We start from the raw sequence: 21,060 nt of genomic DNA, 5'->3' as shown, positions 1-21,060 counted from the left end.
GGCCTAAGTTCTACACGGTCAGGGGGCTCAGGGAGTCCACACTACCACATTTGTCTTGACGAGAATTGGCGTCCGGAGTCAAACTGGTCGCTGTTCCTGAAAGAGGACTGATTTGTTTACCTGGCAGTCAATTTCTCTGCTTAAAAAAAAGGTTAGGTTCAATTCAATCCTGCTAAATAGCCTGGATGATGCGTGTAATTGTCTAACTGGGTCCAAAGTTCAAAGTTGAGAATGGTTGCGGAAAAAAGGGAGTGGATCGTGATTCGTGAAACATTGGATCTTGTGAAAAAATATATAGCGATATTTTTATCACAGATTTAAAGTAGAAAAAGCCGATCTATTAGTTAACTACTAAAGTCAATCTAATAGACAATTTATAATATAGTTACCTATATGGTCTCATATGTCATCCACATATTTCTGTAGCTTACAAATTAGTAACACACTGTCCTCTCTCTCCTTTTTTATTTTTTTAAAATATTCTTATAGCTAGCTTATGGTCTACTACTGTACCTGCTATTAAAGAGGCATGTCTCATACACATGTGCATAAAGATGAGTGAGCGTATATTCTCGACTTTTTCTTATTTCTTCCAACTTACATTATTTATTTTTCAAGACAAATTATCGTAAAACTTATTTTCAAAGCTACGCTGTTTAACCACGCTGGTTTGCTAGGCCAGTATGGGTAAGAACACTGTCACACCGCTTTGAACAAATTCTCTAGTTTTGGGGCATTTTGAAGAGCTTGCCCACCGTGAAGCCGCAGTCGACGACGAGGTTATGGCCGTTCACGTACCTGGCCTCGTCGGACGCCAGGAAGACGGCCGCCCTCGCCACGTCCTCCGGGTCGATCAGCGGGCCAGCGTCCACCTGCTCCATGGAAGCCGCCATGGCGCGCTTGAGCTCCTCCAGGCTCACCCCGGGGCTGGCCTCTTCGGCCAGCCTCGTGGCCATCGGCGTGGCGACGCCGCACGGCGAGATGGCGTTCACCCGCACGCCGTGGCGCGCCAGCTCCCCGGCCACGGCGCGCACCACGCCGAGCACCGCCGCCTTCGAGACGCTGTACGACGTCGGCCCCGTGCCGCCCATCACTGCCGACATGCTCGCCGTGAACAGCACGCTCCCGCTCCCGCGGGGCACCATGGCGCGCGCGGCGTGCTTGGCGACGGCGACGGCGGCGCGGGCGTTGACCGCCATGACGCGGTCGAACTCGCCGAGGTCCAGGGAGGCGAGCGGCGTCGGCGCGACGGACCCGAGGACGCCGGCGTTGCTGTAGAAGACGTCGAGCCTCCCGTGGCGCGCCACGGCAAGGTCGACCGCCGCGGCGACCTGCGCCTCGTCCTTGACGTCGCAGCGCGTGTACGTCGCGTCAGGGCCGAGCTCCGCGGCGACGGCGTGGCCGAGATCGTCCTGGACGTCGGCGAGTATCACCTTCGCGCCATTGTTGATGAACTCGGTCGCCGACGCCTTGCCGATGCCGCTGGCGGCGCCGGTGATGACGGCCACCTTCCCGGCCAACCTGCATCGATCGACACTCTCACATCCATTGGCAACATCACGCGACACCAAATGATCTGAATCAAACGTAAATGAATAAGAGAAACCTCCGATGCATCGTAATTTCCTGCTCCGATCAGGAACAGTAAGTTGCTAGATGATCGGATTTCGCTGCTCGGTGGTGAGCCAGCGATAGAGAATTTATCAAGCTATATACTCACTCCGTACCAAATATTTGACGCAGTTGACTTTTTTATACACGTTTAACTACGTGTCTTATTCATAAAAAAATTAAAATATGTAAAGTTATATATATATATACATAAATGTATATTTAATAATAAATAAAATGATATAAAAATAATAATAATTATATATTTTTAATAAGACTAATAGTTAAATGTGTATTAAAAAATCAACAGCGTTAAATATTTAGAGACGGAGGAAATATGTGGAAATTCACACCCATCAAGTCCAAAGTCAAAACTACTCTACTAATGGAGTTAAAGAGGCATTTAAAATAGTAAAAATATACATATTTATTAGTATATAAAAAGTTAGAATAGAAAAACATCTTGTAATCTAAAATAAAGATAAGAATGTTGTTTTCTCTTTCGCTGACATCGAACAGCATGGCCACAACTAGAAGGTTGGACCTGAATCACAATGTTTGGCAACCATTCTCGATATAAGTTTCATGAACATGATTATTTAGAGTGACATATCATCAAAAAGTTTAAAACTAGAATAAAACACGCCTCTCTCAATGTATGGTTTCATTTATTGTTGTTTTCTAGGTTACATGTAAGACATAAGTTATCTAGGTAACATAGAATGTTTTATCTCCATTAAACTCATTTAATATCTCTTTATTAATACTTTGTTACATCATTAAAAATATCTACATGACATCCTATTTGTTGTCTATAAAATTTCCATTTAGATCGGCCTAAACAGGCGAGTTGATATTGTGCGCTAATTAATCCTACGTGACCACGTGCCTTTTTTTCTCTCCAGCACACGCACACGCGCATCGTATTTCCAACTCTATCTTTTTATTAGGTTTATAACTTAAAATTTAAAATGTTAACCTTAAATTTATAGTTGATTTTAGGATTTTTTGTCAAAATTATTTTTCAGTCTAAGCTTTTAGATCACCAAGAATATATATATATATATATATATATATATATATAAAAGTTTTACTCATAGATTATTTCTTGTTTGTAAATATATTATTTGATTTTTTCCCATAAATACCAAACAATCACGCCTTCGTGACACTATTTTTCTTCCAGAGTATGATTTGACTTAAAAATATCCAGAGGTATGCACCACACCAACACCATCAAGAAAAGTCATGCACTGACTAGTTGGCATGAGAAATATGGCAGATCCTTCCAATATTCAATCATTTTAGTCGTCTGTGCCAAATCATGGGCGTTGTTAGTCTAACCTCTTTTTTTCCAACGCACACCATATGTGATTATTTTTTTCCCAAACGCATGATCTGACTTGAGAATGCAAACCACCCCTAAAAGTTTATTTATTTATTGCAGAAAGAATATGCAGATTTTTTAATAATGAAATAACATTCCGGTTTGGCTCAACGAGCTACGGCCAATTATTACAGAGCCTGTATATAAATAAATTTCACACACATCGATATTATATAGAGAAACTACAGACTACCGACACGAGAGTACGCAGATATGATTAATTTTGACAGAGTAAACAGATATGCATCACATTATTGGGAAGTGTCGTGCACTGTCCGGTATATGTACTTTGCTAGCTCCATCAATTCCAAAATTCAAATACCAGCTCGTACCATGATTATAGCTTACCTGGTACATAAATTTAGGTAGAAATACGTAACTCTCTCAAAAAGGTACCTTCGAAAACAAAGTCGTTACGTATACGCATGGACATTCTAATCATGTTCCTTTATTAGACCTAGCGTATTCATGCATGATGTTTTGCGCTGTACATGGACATATAAATAATATGAGTTTTTTTTTAGAAAAGGTACCTCTAAAACTTACTATCTTTAGTTATAATGTACCATCGTGCTAGGATGTAGGAATATAGACTTAACTTCTTTGGGTTGTATCTTGGATGCTATAATAAATCTATTTTACATATATCTTCTTTGGGTTAAGTTTTATATGATTAAATAAAGTCTATTTTAGATCCTTTAATAATTTTTTTTATCTCTATTAATTAATCTAGGCCATACTAGGCTAGCCCAGCATGCCGAGGGTGTGCCCTAGGCATGGCCCAACATCGGATCATACCAAGCCAGACCCAATAACAATCAGATCGTGTCGTGCTTAGCCCAAGCCACCACCACGCCTTGCTGTGGGCTGGGCCGTCGTCCCATGGGCTTTCTGGCCAACTGCCATGATGCCGGTGAGCGCCGCCCTAGCGTACGTTCAACGATCGCCATCAAGCGATCGAAACTTACCTTTGCCTATGCCCAGCGAACCATGTTACATGTTGAAATATAAAATGACGTGGGAATAGATACTTGTTACTACATCCGTGTTTTATATTGTTAGACTTTTTAGTTTAATCTAGATTTATCCACAATAAATGTATTATATATATATATATATTCATTAGCATTTATATGAATCTAGCCAAAATTAAAAAGTTTTAAATTATGAACCAGGGGAAGTAGGTTATTACCGATACGATGGTCTGTAAGTCCATTGTATGCCATATGTGGTTCCTAAGCGCAAGCATATTTGGCCATACTTTCTTTTCTATAGATTTTAGACTTTTCGTTTGTACAATTCCAAGCACATATATGATGTATTCCGTGAAAAACAAAAGTTCTATTATACTCTCTATTTTCTCTATTTTTTTATTTGACGTGGTTGTTCTACATTTGTTTGTTCATCATCTTTAAAAAATGTATAATTATTAATTATTTTGTTATGGTTTAATTTATTACTTAAAAACTTTAAAATAACTTATAATTTTATATATTTGTACAATATTTTTTAATAAGATGAATGGTTAAACGTAAATCTAAAAGTCAATTGTATTAAATAAATAAAGATTATAAAAGTTCTTCGTCTGACCTTTCTCAAGAAAAAAAAGTATTAGCTTAATTATTTGTCTGCTTAAATTGCTCTTATAAAAACCAGATAATCCAAATCTAAAACATTTGTGACTTCCAAATGCAGCCAAAGAACTGGGAAAATAAAATTGGAGAGTACACACTACGTTATTTCAACGCGACGACATTTCCGCTCCTTTGTGCACCGAGTAGCCGCCGTCGACGACGAGGTTGTGGCCGTTGACGTACTTGGCCTCGTCGGAGGCCAGGTACACCGCCGCCCTCGCGACCTCCACCGGCTCCATCACCGCGATGGCACCCTTGGCGTCCTTCTCCACCGCCCGCTTCAACTCCTCGCTTGAGCCACCGCCGACGAGCCGGAGAATCTCCCGCTGAAAAAGCGGCGTCCACGTGGTCCCCGGCGAGATGGCGTTCACCCGCAGGCCGTGGCGCGCCAGCGGCTCCGCCGCCGCGCGCACGATGGCGATGACGGCGGCCTTGGAGACGGAGTACATGGCGTACGCCGGCACGGGGAGGACGCCGTTGGAGCTGGAGGTGCAGAGGACGCAGCCGGCGCGGCGGGGGGCCATGACGCGCGCGGCGTGTGCTTGATGGCGGCGAGCGCCGGGCGGGCGTTCACCGCCATCACGCGGTCGAAGTTGCCGAGGTCCACGGACAGCATGTCGTCCTGCGGCGTGGCCCCCGAGATGCCGGCGTTGTTGAAGAGGACGTCGAGGCGGCCGTGCCGCTCCACGGCGAGGTCGACGGCGGCGGCGACCTGCGCCTCGTCGGCGGCGTCGCAGCGCGTGTACGCGGCGTCCGGGCCGAGCTCCGCCGCGACGGAGCGGCCGAGCTCGTCCTGCACGTCGGCGATGACCACCCTGGCGCCGTTCTTGATGAACTCCGCCGCCGTCGCTTTGCCGATGCCGCTGGCCCCGCCGGTGATGACAGCCACCTTGCCGGCCAACCTCTGGGAGTGGGAGGCCGTCGAGAAACCCGCAAGTAAAGTCGTTTTCGCGCCAAGAACTCTCCTCGTCACCCTGCAAAACACCCCGGATCACATAGTGATTTTTTCTCTTCTTTTTTTCTTAAATATATACTTCATATGTTTCACTTTTTATATGTTCATATGAATGCTAATAAATTTAAACATATATATATATATGTGTGTGAGAATCAATTGATAAATTTAGATAAAATTTTAAAAATATTACAATGTGAACCAGAGGGGATAATTTTTCGATCAAACTGATGCTACCTGTAGAGTTGGGCTGCTCTGGACATCCTGCTCAAATGCAGGTAGATTATTTGCAAATGCAGAGGTGAATCCAGCGAAGTGAGCGGCCTGAGCTGATGGAGTAATGAGTTAATGACAAGAGTGTACTGCAAGAGGCCTACTTAAAGAAGGCCAGCATGTGCCTGGTTGGCCCACGGGAGAATTCGGTAGAGATGGCCAGTAAAGATCCTGGTTTTTTGGCCGCGAAAATATAGACAATTATCATACTATATATTTCCTCGTTTGCTCGTAAGACTTTGTGTCCTGTCTAGCAAATACATAAAACATATAAAACATATACATTGATACTTAATAAACCTAGATAAACTTAGAAAATTTTATAATATAAAACAGAGAAAGTAACATAAATCAATAGATATGTACATTATATATATACATATATTAATATATTACTGTAAACATTTAAATTATATTAAAATAATGTTTATATAGAAAATTTTGTAAATGTTATCTCAAAAAGTTTGGAGGGCATGCGATCTGGGGACCCAGAATGGCGGCATCGCTCGCCCCTCTAGGGTCGTCCCTTTAGATGGTTTTGCTCGAAAAGGTCCATTTTTTATAAGCATGATTTCCGGATTGTACTTTCTAAAAATAAAACATACAGAAAAGTTTCTTTGAAAAATCAATTTATCTTTAAAAAGAAGACTAAATAATTAATAGTCACTAATGGATCATAACACTTTACGCATCTTTTTCATTACCCGATATCAAATTCAGCATTCGTCAATATCAACGCGGCTTCTCTAACTTAAGTCGGAGGTACGTAGGTGGCTGCCAGTGGGCTCTACCATCCATGGACCCACATGTCAGCCAATATGACAGAGCCTGTTCCCAACAGCGATATGGCGATACAGGGTGATAGATGCTCCCTTCGCTATGAAATACTCGCTCCGTTTCATAAAACTTTCTAACCTTGCCTACATTCTTATGGATACTAATGATTATATATATATATATACATATATATATATAAAGAGCAAGACTAATACGTGCACCCTCTTAGTATAAGCTATTCTACATCATCTCTCTTTCAAGACCTCCCAAGGCCTATCACACCTCCCACCCTTCTCCCAAGGCCCAAAAACCACTCCTGTCTCATTTAAAGGCTGGTCAAAGAATTAATCCCATGGGTCAACCCTTTTATGGGCTTCCCCTCATGTCTATCTAAACTCACTTCTTGCCTCACAGGAATTGTGCAGTAACACGATAACAAAAATGCAGTAACACGACGACTAATTTGCAGTAACAACGTCAAAACATACCCACGAGGGATCTATTTTTTAATACAATATGGTACAAAAGTTCTAAAAAAATAATATATTAGATGAGAGATAAAATTGTTTAAAGTTTGAAATCTTAAGAAATATCTATAATGTAACGATACGCCTTCTATGTAGTAATAACGCTATGCTACTATAAAATATGTGTATTGTTACCGCATAATTACAATAACGTCATGATAGAAGTGCAGTAACATCGTGATATACATGCAGTAACATGTGTGTTGCACAATTGTAGTAACGTCATGATAGAAATACAGTAACATTACGATAAAAGTACAGTAACATTATGACTGGATATTGTTGCGACAGTACAACTAATGCATGTGAGAGAGCTAAAATATTGTATTCCTAATCTTTAAAAAGCAATATCTCATGTGTTTTATATTATTTTTCAAAACCGTTTTCACCACATTGGTTAAAGCAATACCCCCAACGTTTTACCACCTGATCACTTAACCCCATCACCTAACAAACCAGGTATTTAACCTCCTAAACTATCTAATACCGTTTAGATTACCCCCTCAAAGTGGTTTTGGTGTTTTTGCTTCTTGTTTTGCCATGCTGATAGATTTTTTTGAACATGGTTTTTTGATGCCTTGTATGTTGCACTAATTTCGGTGAACATGATTGTATATGGGCTAATTTGGATAGTTTGTATATTACACTAATTTTTTTGATGTCATGCGGAACATGATTGCATATAGACTAGAAAACTGAAAGCTAACAGTTCCATTTGCACTAGAAAACTGAAATCTTTTTGGTTAGATCTTCGGAAACTGAAAATTAACGGTACCATTTAACCAATTTTTTCCTTTATCAACGTCACCATTAAAGCTTGAATGCATACTTGTGCAAGAAATAAGTCACATGTTCAGTACTTCAGTAGCACTAAGAAACATAAATTTGGAGAAAACCCATTAAACATGACACAAATAGGATGCTCCACAATCATTCATGAAACAGAGTAGCAAAAAAAAGTATCGTGCGCAACATTCAGGTCTAACAAATCATAGAGTAGCTAGCAACTCTCACATCCAACTCTCAGTATGCTATATACAGACTATCTGAATTACTCCATATACAATTCTGTTCACCTAAATTAGTGCAAAATATAAGGCATTAAAAAATCATGTTCAAAAAAAATCTGCTAGCATGGCAAAACAAGAAGCAAAACCACCGTGAGGGGGTAATCTAAACGGTATTAGATAGTTTAGGGGGTTAAATAACTGGTTTGTTAGGTGAGGGGGTTAAGTGATCAGGTGCTAAAACGTTAGGAGGTCATGTAGACTTATTCCTTGGTTAAAAAGTGATTTACAAAACTAGATCCGTCATGACTATATTTTGACGTTGTTACTGCATTTTATAAGACCTGTTACTGTATTTTTGTCTTCGTGTTACTGCACTTTTCTAATAGACGGGAGTTAACAATAGTGAGGTATGGAGGAAGGTCAAACGAAGAGTTTGACCAGCGGGAGTGAGCTTTGACCAGGCTAAAAGAGTTGTTTTGGACATTTGGAAGGGGGTGGAAGAGGGTTGGGCCTTTTTGAGAGAGGGGAAATAGAATAGCTTATTCTAAGGGGTGCCATATTAGTTTTGCTATATATATATATATATATATTCAATAATTGATGAATTTAGACAATATTAAAATGTCTTACGATATGAGATGGAGGTATAATAGCAACATTATATCATTGGCACTTTATTAAGAGTGTAGCAACTTCTCTACAATCATGGCATCAGCTCATCTCAACTGATTGTAAACATATATTATTTAACTTACTTATGCTGACTAATCATAATCTATTATTTCTCATTTAATTTTACTGTTATGCTCAAGATGATTGTTTGGATTTTTATGAAAAAAAGCTAAATGATATATTTGCAAAAGATAAATAATTGCAGATATATTTTTATATACATATTCTTAGTGATTAAAAAGTTAAGACTGAAAAATAAACTTTAATGGAAAAAACTCAAAATCAACTCTAATTTAAAATTTAAAATTTTGTTTATAAGTAGGAGTATAAGAAAAACGAAAAAACGTGATGCTTGTTTACAATTTAGGACTATAGAGTACCCCTTACCTTACAACTAGTCCATTAATTAACCACTAGTATATTGATATGATTTGGCAACGCACGTTTGGTCTACCAGATATCAACAGGCCCAACTACTACTACTATTACATGATATCCACGAGCCCAACTACTAGTACAGCTGCTGACTAGTACACCAATTAATATTGGCCCCCGTTTAGTTGGAAAAAAGAAAAAAATTAGCTCGAAAAAAGAAAAATTTAGGTATCATGTCTGATGTTTGACCGGATATCTGTATGGATTTTCGGACACGAATAAAAAAACGAAATTGATAGCTCATTTGGAAACCGCGAGACGGCTCTTTTGGGTCTAATTAATCCGTTGTTAGCACATGCGGGTTAATGTAGTATCTATGGTTAATTATAGACTAGTTAGGCTCAAAAGATCCGTCTTACGATTTCTTCCATAACTATATAATTAGTTTTTCATTTCATCTATATTTAATGCTCTGTGATTTTGTTTGGGGGAAAATTTTTAGAACTAAACAGGGCCCGACTCTTCGTCAAGCGTCGCCCATGGTGGCGGTGCTAACGAAATTGGTAGGATTTCACTCGTTTGTTTTATTACGCTGGGAACTAAAAGTTTAGACCGCTACCTATATCAAAATTTAGATTAAAATGAGTGCATACATAATAAAAATAGATAACAGTAGCTGAAAAATTTCTGGAGTGGGTTTCTAGATACCACTCCTTCACATGGGTGATGTTAAATGACATATTTATAAATAAAAAATATTTTATAAATAAAAATTTTATATATGTATATATAAACTAAGGCTGAAAAATAAACTATGATTTAAAAATTTAAAAAGATGAGGTGGGTGCATATATGATCTGTCCCTGTTCACACGTAGTGCAAGCATACAAGCAATGGTGTTTATTTTGGAACTTGAATTGGAAAGGGGTACGGGGAAACAGCTTACTTGGCTGTGCCGGTATGCATCACAAAATTTAGTACTACCTCTCTTCCTAAATATTTAACACCGTTGGTTTTTTATACATGTTTGACTACTCGTCTTATTCAAAAATTTATATAATTATTAATTATTTTTATATCATTTTATTTATTGTTAAATATATACTTTTATGTATATGTATAATTTTACATATTTGATAATTTTTTTGAATGAAACGAATAGTCAAACGTATATAAAAAAGTCAATGATGTCAAAGATTTAGAGACGGATGTAGTATTTGGTTTCTTCATTTTCTTGACAGGTCTCTCAATTTTACTGTTCAATTATTTCATTTGACGGCACCAAAAGTTGTGGATGTCATACACTTTGTTAAGATTGCTTAGGTAATCATGAGAGATGTACAATGTAATGTCCTACACTTGATGAGTTCAGGTGTCGTTTGAATAAGGGGTATAGAAACTTTACCGTAATTGAACTAGTTACAAAATTCCTAAGTAAGATTATGACTAGAAGGCATCCAAACATGAGTCTAGTAAGAAACTAGATAGTACTCCATGAGCTTTACTAGAATTTATAGTGAGGTGTCTCAAAAAAAAGTAGTGAGGAATTATATATAAGGCCACTGCTATATTTTTAGGTTTTTTATACAATAGTATTAAACATATGCATTTCAAAATATCTTTTTTCTACATATATGGTGCTAAAGTTTTTTATAAAAGTTTTATGGAGTCTAAAAACGTAATACTAAAACATGCTTTTACTGACTTTGCAACTACAAACTATCATCTTTCACATTAAAATCTAACTATTTAAGATGTTAATGATTAATGAGATAACATTTTAAGGTTTAACTGCACGAATTCTATTCATAACGTACGGCAGATGTACATGCACATAGAATGGATGATCTCATGATCAGAGGTTTGTAGAATAGAGTGAAAATTCCTGTGGCGTGCATGTTCAGGCATTGTTCTCCAATTTTTATTAATTTCTGCACCTTTTATTTTATAAATTTTAAACTAAACTCTAACAAATTTTATTTTCATATCTGAATTTCTGATCACACCACACCATCTAACATGGATTACTAACATATATACGAAAAATAAATCTAACTATGCAAAAACGCAAAGAGGAAGGTGAGGGTCAAAAGGTTCAATTCTTTTTTAAAAAAAATATTCTCCTCGTTATGGTATTCATGTTCCGAAAAAAAAATATAAACCATAACCTGTCAATTTTCTCTGCCACTGTCAGTGAAACTTTGTTCGTTCTCGTGATATAGAGACCCTTAGGTCCCATTCTTGTTTAGACATTCATCAGAGTATTTACCCTTCTAAAAACATACCCTCTCTCTGAGATTTTTTAAACTTGTCTAGATTTATATGGATGCTAATAAATCTAGACATATATAAATTAGGTCAGACAAGAAAATCTTACGATATGAAACAGAGGTAGTAGTATTATTTCTTTAAAAACTTTATAACTGCGTATCTTAGTACGCTTGACCTATAACAAAAACAGCTTAGAAGAAATTAGCTCTATGCAGTGGAACAAAGTGGACTTTTGTCGCAGACCCGATCGAGGAGCTCGTTCGGCAGTAGCTAGGCACGGCCCAAGGCTTAGGTGGCCCAATGTCAGCCCACGTCAGCCCTAAACAAATTCGTACGGTACGTAAGTGGGTCATGGGCTTATGGTGGGCCCCCCATGTGCTTGACTATGCAGGGGGATCTAATTTCATGTATATCGCCGGGGCTGGCAACAGGACAGATTGGGGCTGGATTAGGCTAGAACGGTCCTAGCCCCTGACTTTTTCCCTCGGCTCTGACCCTAGAGTAATCACCGTGGCAAAATCCATCCTCGAGCATGACCATGTAAATTCCTATTACCCGACCGACGTGGGACGGTGGGAGATAAGATATTAATCTGGGCGTTGGCGGCTCAAGCGTTGGCATGAAGGAGGAGGCAATGACCTAAGCATCGGCATGGATGAGGAGCTGACGTCCTAGGCTGTTGCCGTGGAGAGCAGACGACAGCGGCCTCGCAAGTGCTATCTTAGAGGCCGCTGAAGAGTGATGGGCAAGGGATGAAAAGGGGGTGTGGAGGAATAAGACGACCATCCTTGACATGTAAGCCCACGTGGGTATTATTTTAATTTTATTTTTTCTGATCGTAACTGCCACCTACACGCTAGATGAGAATATGTCATGTGAGCACCTCGTTAGCTAAAACCTATCTCCATACTGTTTTAGAACTATATTTGCATTGGTATTAGAAGATAAGAGATATGATAATGACTTGTTTTGCAATTGAGTGACGCGGTCGAAACTCAACCCTTTAAAGTGGGTTTGTTTTAACCTCTGATGGACAGCGTTATGCGAGTATTTTTTCATCCTTGAGGATAAAGAGGTTCCAAGAAGTATCAAATTCTAGATCATTGATTCCGACCGATCGGACGACCTAAGATGATTAGTACTAGCTAGTACTGCACCACGTCCATCAGGGACTATGTCTTTTTTACTAAACTTTGGGTCTACAAGCGTAATTTCGCATCAGGCTCATCCCAATCTATCGTGCCCACGGATCGACGACGAAATGGATTGGAGAAGTATCTTACCGCCTTTCTTAGCTGAAGCCTCATACGTATAGCTTGCACAGCGTCCAGCACGGCAGCCTGCCATGCTCGTCCTCGTAGGCAGCAGTCTAGCCGTCATCCCTACACGGCGCTACACCGCATGCGACTGCGACTCCTGTCACCCTAGCTTCGTAGGCTGCAACCCCTCCGCAGCTCCGTCCATTCACGACGCTTCTCTCGCTGCCAGCGACAGCTCAGGCTGAGGTTGCGGAGTCTGCCCTCTGTTTGTTGGCGCGACGATGTTGAATATGGATGGAAGGCCAACCCAATACTAATGAGAGCAACCCTAATAAATCAATTTTTTCTATCCCTATCGTGTGCCTGTAAATTGAATCAATAGATTTTAATGAAGCAATTTTACCATCCTTAATAAAATACGGTAAGATATCTTTTGGTACCTTCCAAGAATTATAAAATTATTCATTTTAATGATATCGGTCCCTCGCACCTTATGGTTTAGTGAATACTGAAGACTTTTTTCCTTCTATTATTTTCCAAGCATAAATGGCATCGTCGTTGTGACCACGTGGCACGCAAACCTGACGGCGACGCACGGACTAGTCAATGGCCTGCGAGCGCCGGCATGTTGGGCGCCTTGCGGACGGTGTAGCCGCCGTCGACGACGAGGTTGTGGCCGTTGACGTACTTGGCCTCGTCGGAGGCGAGGTACACCGCCGCCCTCGCGACGTCCTCCGCCTCCAGCGTCGCCCCTTCCATCTCGTTCATGTCCCTCTCCACGATCCGCCTGTGCTCCTCGGCGCTCGTCCCCGGGTACCACCCCGCCATGGCGCCCATCACCAGCGGCGTCGGGATGTAGTTGGGGGAGATGGCGTTCACGCGCACGCCGGAGCGCGCCATCTCCGCCGCCACGGCGCGCACGATGCCCAGCACCGCCGCCTTGGACACGCTGTAGTGAGGGGTCCCCACGCCGCCCATCACCCCCGCCGTGCTCGCCGTGCAGATGATGCTGCCCCGGCGGCGCGGCGCCATGACGCGCGCGGCGTGCTTGACGCCGGCCAGCACCGCCCGGGCGTTCACCGCCATCACGCGGTCGAAGTCTCCCAGGTCCAGCGCGCTCACGGGGGTCGGCGTGAGGTCCCCGCCGATGCCGGCGTTGTTGAAGACGACGTCGAGCCGGCCGTGCCGCGCGACGGCGAGGTCCACGGCCGCCGCGACCTGCGCCTCGTCGGTGACGTCGCAGCGCGCGTACACAGCCGCGTCCGACCCGAGCTCCGCGGCGACGGCATGTCCCAGGTCGTCCTGCACATCGGCGAGAATGACCTTGGCGCCATTCTTGACAAACTCCTCGGCCGTCGCCCTGCCGATGCCACTGGCGCCGCCGGTGATGACGGCGACCTTCCCGGCCAACCTACAAATCGCCAAATCACATCCAACCCCGATCGATTCGCAACCAAGAACAAGAAATCAGTCGCCATGAGCCAGCAAGAACCTCTTCGAGTCGGCAGCCGCAGCGAAGCCATTGCCGAAGGAAGAGGAAGCTGCAGGTGATCTCCTCCCCCTGCATTACAGCCAACCCATTTCACCATTTCTTTCCAGCATTACCTCCTCATCCCAATCCAAGAAGACGTACAAGAAACTCTCCTACCTGATGAGGACGCGCTGAATCGCTGTGAGCATGATGCCACTAATTAAGCTTGGAGCTCACTGCACTGAATGCCCGAGCAAGCAGAGAGCGAAGAAGATTATATTCTATTTTCTCGGGGCATTTAACTTTTTATCACTCTTACGAATATTCATACTAGATTTGTTATTAGGATCACATATCATAGACTTGTAAAACTTCACGTGTTATAGACAACGAGTAGCAAATTTATTTTGACCTAGTCGAAAAAAGTTAAATTTCTCTATTATCTCTGGCCGATACAGGACGACGAAGCGGTCTCCGCCGGCTTGGATAATTAAAAGGGAACTTCCCCAGCTGAAGATACTTGACCAGACGTCACAAAATTACAAGGACATAAAAAATAATAATTTATAAATACAAATTCTATATACGTATTTTTAGTGATATAAAAGAATAGAAATTAAATTTTTGGTAAAAAAATCTCCAAAATCAGCCCTAAATTTTAAGGTTAAAAAATAAATTTTGATTTATAAGTAAAAACGGAAGTAAAAAAAAGACAAGGTGATATTTAAATCGTGCATCATAAAACTATGAATTTAACGCTAAATTTATCATGTAACCATCTATTTAGGACGAGATAGCACGAAATCATGAATTTAGTATCAAAACTAACATAAATGACAGGTTTAGCACCAATTTAATCACAAAACTTTAATATCTTAGCTGGAACATAACATTAGTGGTTGGGATTCAAACTCTAATATAAGGCCTATAATTCCATAGGTTCTACAGTTTTATCGGATAATACTTTGTAGCTTATGATAATTTAATTCTGAATTTATAGTTTTATAATACAACAGAACTAACAAGTTGGTGATCAGACCGGTCGTCAGAGTACCAGTTTTTCTCCCGTGTGAAATTTTACAAAGATCAAGAACAGCATATTCCGAAGAAGGATAGATAGAGAGATAGGGACTTAGGGAGTATCGATCTTTTCGTCGATGCATGCGTCTTTGTTTTTATGTATTTAACCTACAGCTGTACTAGCTGCTAGCTAGCTTACTGCGCCTGCACGGGGCTGGCCCGTCAACTTGCTTAACCCGTTTAATTAGTCTTGGCGGGTTAGCTCACTTACGCTGCTAGCCTGCACAGCGTCACGTTGGATTATTTATGTCATGCTGATGATGCAAGAATATGATTTTGGATAAGTTCAAAGAAATTTCGTGTTTACCGGTTATATCAAATTTTAAACACATATACAGAGCATTAAATATAGTTAAAATAATAATTAATTGTATAATTTAGAAAAAATTTGCGAGGCAAACCTTTCGATTCTAATTAGTCCATGAATGGCCATAACTGCTACTATACAATACCTCACATTTGCTAATGATAGATTAATTAAGCTTAAAAATTTGTCTCATAATTTCCAGACACTCTGTATAATTTGTTTTTAATTAGTCATCAAAATAGTCATCCAATATCCGATCAAACATCCGATATTCCTCGCCTAAAAATTTTTGCGACCTAAACACGTCGTTAGTCTACTGATAAGACAGGCAAGACCATGCCACCGCTAGAGCTTTTGGATGCTGTGAGTGGTGAAGTCACCTGAACTTACAGTGACCGACGCCTCGCAAACGTAGAATAGTATATTTTTGTTTCTCCCTTCCAAGCAATAACACAAGATGGATACAATAAGGTCTAGATTTTTTTTTGGAAGGTTCGAAGAATAAGAGAAGAATAACAGCAGAGTGATGAATATGGCCTTATTGGGGCAATTGATTTATCGGCTGGAGTTTGACTCAAAGGATATCTGATGTGAGCTTTTGAGGGAGAAAACTATTTTCAGATGATTGTTGGCTCTAAACGGCGTATTTGCAAATCAAAAATAATTTATAAATAAAAATTTTGTATGTGTTTTTAGCGATATAAAAGACAATACTGGAAAGTAAACTATGATGAAAAAACTCCACATTCTTCTTAAAATTTAAAATTTTGATTTATAAATATAAGTAAAAACGAAAAGATACGATTGTTCGTGAATGGAGACGATTTTTTTCCAATCTAATGTTGAGGTATTAATTGAAGAAAAATCTTATGGTCCCTGAGAAATGAGAAAGTACATAAAAGTTTTGAAATTTTAGTATAGGAAGGTGTCAAACTTTTATATCTCGAGTTACCTTCTCAAAAGATGTAAAAAAAACTTTCAATTAAAAGAGAAAATTATGTACATACAACAATAGGGTAAAAAATGCAGATGGTTTGTTTGTTTGAGACAGTCTTTGACCAACCAAAATTTTGGCACTATGGTGTTAGAGTTCGAACTGGTTTGGAAAAGAAAATGGTAACAAAGTAAACATCAATGTGCATTATTAAAGTTGTCGAAAATTTTATAGGGTAAAATTTGGCTCTAAATCAAACATGTCCTAAGGGTATGCTTTGTTGCTACCCTGTTGAAGTTTTGACTGGGCTGCAGCAAGCCGAGCAACATAATGTGTTGTGCCTTTTTTTTTCAAAAAATAAAAAATGTGTTGTGCTTAGTTTCTTCCCGGGAGAGCTACTGTCTCAGGGCAGTGAAAATCCATTTCGCACGTTGTCTAATACTATACAACCCCTTCAGCCCTATGCTGAGCTGTATTAGACCACACATCTACACACAAGAAAACATCCACAAGGCCTGCTTTGGCTTTTTGGCATGGCCGCATCGGCCAAACCTCAGCCACGCCAAACAAATCCAAGGCCCAACTGTTTATAGGCTAAAACCTGAATTTCAAAACTTAATCTTGAAATTGATTTTATGTTTTTTCGTGATAGCTTTTTTTTACCGTGTTTGACCTAAATTTAGAATTTTAAAAGTTGATTTTGTGGTTTTTATCTTAATTTATTTTGTAACGTTTGCTTTTCAAATGACTTTACACATAAATAAAAGTTTTGCCTATAAATTATTTTCTGTTTGTAATAAGCCATTCGTTTTTCTTCCAAAAAAAGGAAACAACGGGAGCCTATGCAAATTGCAAGTTCGCAACCCTCATCATCGGCGCGCCGTTCCAACCTGCCAACCGAAGACATCAACTTTTGTGCTTTTTTCTAGCCAAAGACATGAACTGATGAACTGGATCCCCAAACAATGCGTCGATCGATGCAAAAAACAAGCACGCAATTTTATTCATCAGCAGCAAAACAATGCGTGATCAATTCTCCCAAAGCGTGGAGTTGATTACTGCGGCGGCGCCGGCAGGTTGGGCACCTTGCCGACGGTGTAGCCGCCGTCGACGACGAGGTTGTGGCCGTTCACGTACTTGGCCTCGTCGGAGGCGAGGTACAGCGCCGCCCTGGCGATGTCCTCCGGCTCCAGCGTCAGCCCTGCCATCTCGTTGATGTCCCTCTCCACGATCCGCCGGTGCTCGTCGGCGCTCGTGCCGGGGTACCACTCCGCCATGATGCGCATCACCAGCGGCGTCGGGATGTAGTTGGGCGAGATGGCGTTCACGCGCACGCCGGAGCGCGCCAGCTCGCCGGCGACGGCGCGCACCATGCCGATCACGGCGGACTTGGAGACGCTGTACGGGTGCGGGGTCATGCTGCCGAGCACGCCGGCGACGCTGGCCATGCAGATGATGCTGCCGCTGCGGCGTGGCACCATGACGCGCGCGGCGTGCTTGACCCCCGCGAGGACGCCGCGCGTGTTGATCGCCATGACGGCGTCGAAGTCGGCGAGGTCGAGCGAGCCGAGCGGGCGCTGCGCCAGGGAGCCCACGACGCCGGCGTTGTTGACGATGACGTCGAGGTGGCCGTGCCGCGTCACCGCGAGGTCGACGGCCGCGGCGACCTGTGCCTCGTCCGTGACGTCGCAGCGCGCGTACGACGCCTCCGCGCCGAGCTCCGAGGCGACGACGTGGCCGAGGTCGTCCTGGACGTCGGCAACGATGACCTTGGCGCCGTTCCTGACGAACTCCGCCGCCGTCGCCTTGCCGATGCCGCTGGCCGCGCCGGTGATCACCGCCACCTTCCCGGCCAACCTACAAAACCGATGCTTCTCCATAAATCACAAGCTCACAGCTCACAAGAAACCAAAACACAAACACAAAATAGAATCAAATCAAACACAAATGATGCTTCAAGTAGAAGCTAGCAACCTTTGAGAATTTGAAGCAGTGGAGAAGCGACTGACAAATCCAGATCCAGGTAGAGCTCGCCTCTCCCCCCTGCAACCATCACACACATAAAATAAAAATCACACAGCGACACATCGAATCGAACTGCTGCTGTTCATAATCCAAGAACAACACATGCATCTTGACCGTGATGGAGCTTTTAACTTGGATTTCGTAGGATCAATCACGAATCTGCCATACCTGACGATGACCTGCAATGCTCTGAACATCTTGATCTTGTTCTTCCTTTCACTGTTCGAGCAGTGAAGTGTTTCAAAGCTAGTGTGCCTCGCCGAGGACGAGCAGCCAGTTGCTATTTATAACAAGTGGCCCAGTTGTTACGTTCACGTTGGAATACTATTTCTAATCGAGGAATAAATGATAATTAAACTAATGAAAGGGATCAATCGAGGGATCCGGATCATACTGCAGACGTGCAAATGGGCAGCGCTGTAGTACTGCAGCTACAATATAATGTTGTTAAGGTGTCTTTTCGATCTAACGGTAAAAAAACAACCCAAATACTAGTATAACATAGTGTAGTTCTCTGCAGTAGGTAGGATCCCATTCGTCAATCGAAGCCCTGGTAGATTTGCATTTGAATATAAATCAGGATAACAATGGAAAACTTTGAATGATTAATTAATTTACTGTGATTAATTAATGTAGTAATAGCTTTGAAGTGTTTCTCACGCCAAAGCCAAATAGTATATACTGCCTCGGTTTTTTTTACTCCGTTGACTTTTTAATTTACGTTTGATCTTTTGTCTTATTTTTCAAATATACAAAATTATAAAATATACTTAAAATTATTTTAGTAATAAATCAAATCATAATAAAAAATTAATAATTATATAAATTTTTTAAATAAGACGAAACGAACATAAAAAGTTAACGGAGTTAAAAATAAAATAGAGAAAGTATATAATATTCTATTTGAATACTCCCCATGCATTACACATGGGTTGACCCAGATGATGTCTCGTCGGTCTGATCGCATCTCGATCACCTCGTCGACCGGACACTGGCCGGTGACGGCCGTGTTTCACATGTGAATTCAGGAATACTACTCTAATCTGCTGGGTGTATACCCGTGTATTCAGAACAGTACTCTCTTTATATTTTTTTTATATGTCATTGTTGACTTTTTAAATTTATTTCACCATCTGTCTTATTTAAAATTTATATCTAAATATGCAAAATTATAAAACATACTTAAAGTTTCTATAATAATAAGTCATATTATAACAAAATAATTAATAATCATATTGTTTTAATAAGACGAAAAGTCAAACGTTAACCTAAAAGTCAATAACATTATATAAAAAATATATAGATGGAGTACTAAACTCCTAGCCGACAGTAGAGCGTTTCTCAGGTTTCATTAATTAACGCCAAAATGCTTCCCCATCTGAAAATTTCATCACGGAGGGTTATCTTTCGTATTTTTTTTATAAAAAAGATAAACGTAGCATATCTGTAAATAAAAAATAACTTATGAAAAAAAATATATAAGTGTTCTTAGCAATTGAAAAGACAAGACTGAAAAATAAAATATAATAAAAGAACTTCAAGATTAACTCTAAATTTTGATATATAAACATAATAGAAGAAAATGATCGAGGGTCCTGGTCTGAAAGACTGAAACGTATGCTCTGAAATTGAATGCTCTTTGACGTCTGAACGGAAAATTTTAGATAGCTCGAATGCATGTTCAGCAAAAAAAAGAAAAGCAAGAAAAAACTTCAGTTAAAGGAAGGAGATGTTGCATGTTCAGGAAAAAAAGTATGTTAGATAATTGAACACAGGGATGAAAATGGTCGTGGAAATTATCCACAGACAGAAAACGTCATTTCTGTTTATTCTTCTAATCTAAAATTTAAATTTTCAATTTAGATGACTTTGAAGTTTCTTTCCACTAAAGCTTATTTTTCAACATTGTACATTGCTAAGAATACATATATAAAATGTTTACTCATAAATTATTTTTCATTTGTAAATACGTCGTTTATATTATTTTTATGAAGAAGTCAAACGATCCCTCTATAGCTTTCATTGAACATCGAATAGTTAAACTTAATTATCATTAATCAGTTCGTTATGCCTGCGATATGTATTTGTGTGAAATGCATGGAGTATAAAATTGTGTTATATCCATGCAATCATGCTAGATTGTTGTTAGTTAAATGTGTGATGTTATAGTTGTTTGTTTTATTTACCAGCTCTCGATCGTTATCCTCATGTTTCCGATCAAATGATTACATTAATATTTCTGATATTATTTTTATTTCTGGCTTGTCGTTCAATTTCGTTTCTAAAAGAAAAATAGTATAGACGTGAAAATGATTAGAAAACCTCAGAAAAGCAAACATTAAAGTAGGGGCATTCCGAGAATCGAACTCGGGACCTCTCGCACCCAAAGCGAGAATCATACCACTAGACCAAATGCCCTTTGTTGAAATCCATTTCCATCTAACCCTAATAGCAAATTTTTTTCCATGTGCCATGGCAGAAAGGGGTCCCGC

At 40.6% G+C, this 21,060-nt stretch overlaps 3 protein-coding genes, 1 non-coding gene and 1 pseudogene across 4 annotated transcripts; all 5 read right to left on the bottom strand.

The window, feature by feature from the left end:
• Positions 1 to 553: 553 nt before the first annotated feature.
• LOC102722235 (sex determination protein tasselseed-2-like) lies at positions 554 to 1,677 on the bottom strand. The gene is made up of 2 exons (XM_040526288.1): positions 1,607 to 1,677; positions 554 to 1,521 (listed from the first exon to the last, which is right to left on the bottom strand). Exons 1-2 carry the CDS (start codon positions 1,615 to 1,617, stop codon positions 723 to 725), a joined length of 810 nt encoding a protein of 269 aa, XP_040382222.1. The 5' UTR covers positions 1,618 to 1,677; the 3' UTR covers positions 554 to 722.
• A 2,946-nt stretch (positions 1,678 to 4,623) lies between these two features.
• Positions 4,624 to 5,908, bottom strand: LOC102721946 (annotated as a pseudogene).
• Positions 5,909 to 13,171: 7,263 nt separating this feature from the next.
• Positions 13,172 to 14,513, bottom strand: LOC102721664 (momilactone A synthase-like). The gene is made up of 3 exons (XM_040526137.1): positions 14,400 to 14,513; positions 14,244 to 14,312; positions 13,172 to 14,162 (listed from the first exon to the last, which is right to left on the bottom strand). The coding sequence occupies exons 1-3, from the start codon at positions 14,429 to 14,431 to the stop codon at positions 13,355 to 13,357; spliced, it is 909 nt and encodes a 302-aa protein (XP_040382071.1). The 5' UTR covers positions 14,432 to 14,513; the 3' UTR covers positions 13,172 to 13,354.
• A 3,069-nt stretch (positions 14,514 to 17,582) lies between these two features.
• On the bottom strand, positions 17,583 to 18,809 carry LOC102721383 (momilactone A synthase-like). The gene is made up of 3 exons (XM_015839541.1): positions 18,737 to 18,809; positions 18,518 to 18,586; positions 17,583 to 18,400 (listed from the first exon to the last, which is right to left on the bottom strand). The coding sequence occupies exons 1-3, from the start codon at positions 18,763 to 18,765 to the stop codon at positions 17,599 to 17,601; spliced, it is 900 nt and encodes a 299-aa protein (XP_015695027.1). The 5' UTR covers positions 18,766 to 18,809; the 3' UTR covers positions 17,583 to 17,598.
• A 2,105-nt stretch (positions 18,810 to 20,914) lies between these two features.
• Positions 20,915 to 20,986, bottom strand: TRNAP-UGG. The gene has a single exon. It is a non-coding gene; the product is annotated as a tRNA-Pro (tRNA).
• Between the last annotated feature and the right edge of the window lie 74 nt (positions 20,987 to 21,060).

The sequence above is a fragment of the Oryza brachyantha genome, chromosome 7 (assembly GCF_000231095.2).
Source record: "Oryza brachyantha chromosome 7, ObraRS2, whole genome shotgun sequence".
Taxonomy (NCBI): domain Eukaryota; kingdom Viridiplantae; phylum Streptophyta; class Magnoliopsida; order Poales; family Poaceae; genus Oryza; species Oryza brachyantha.
This window is presented reverse-complemented; position numbering and strand designations above follow the sequence as displayed.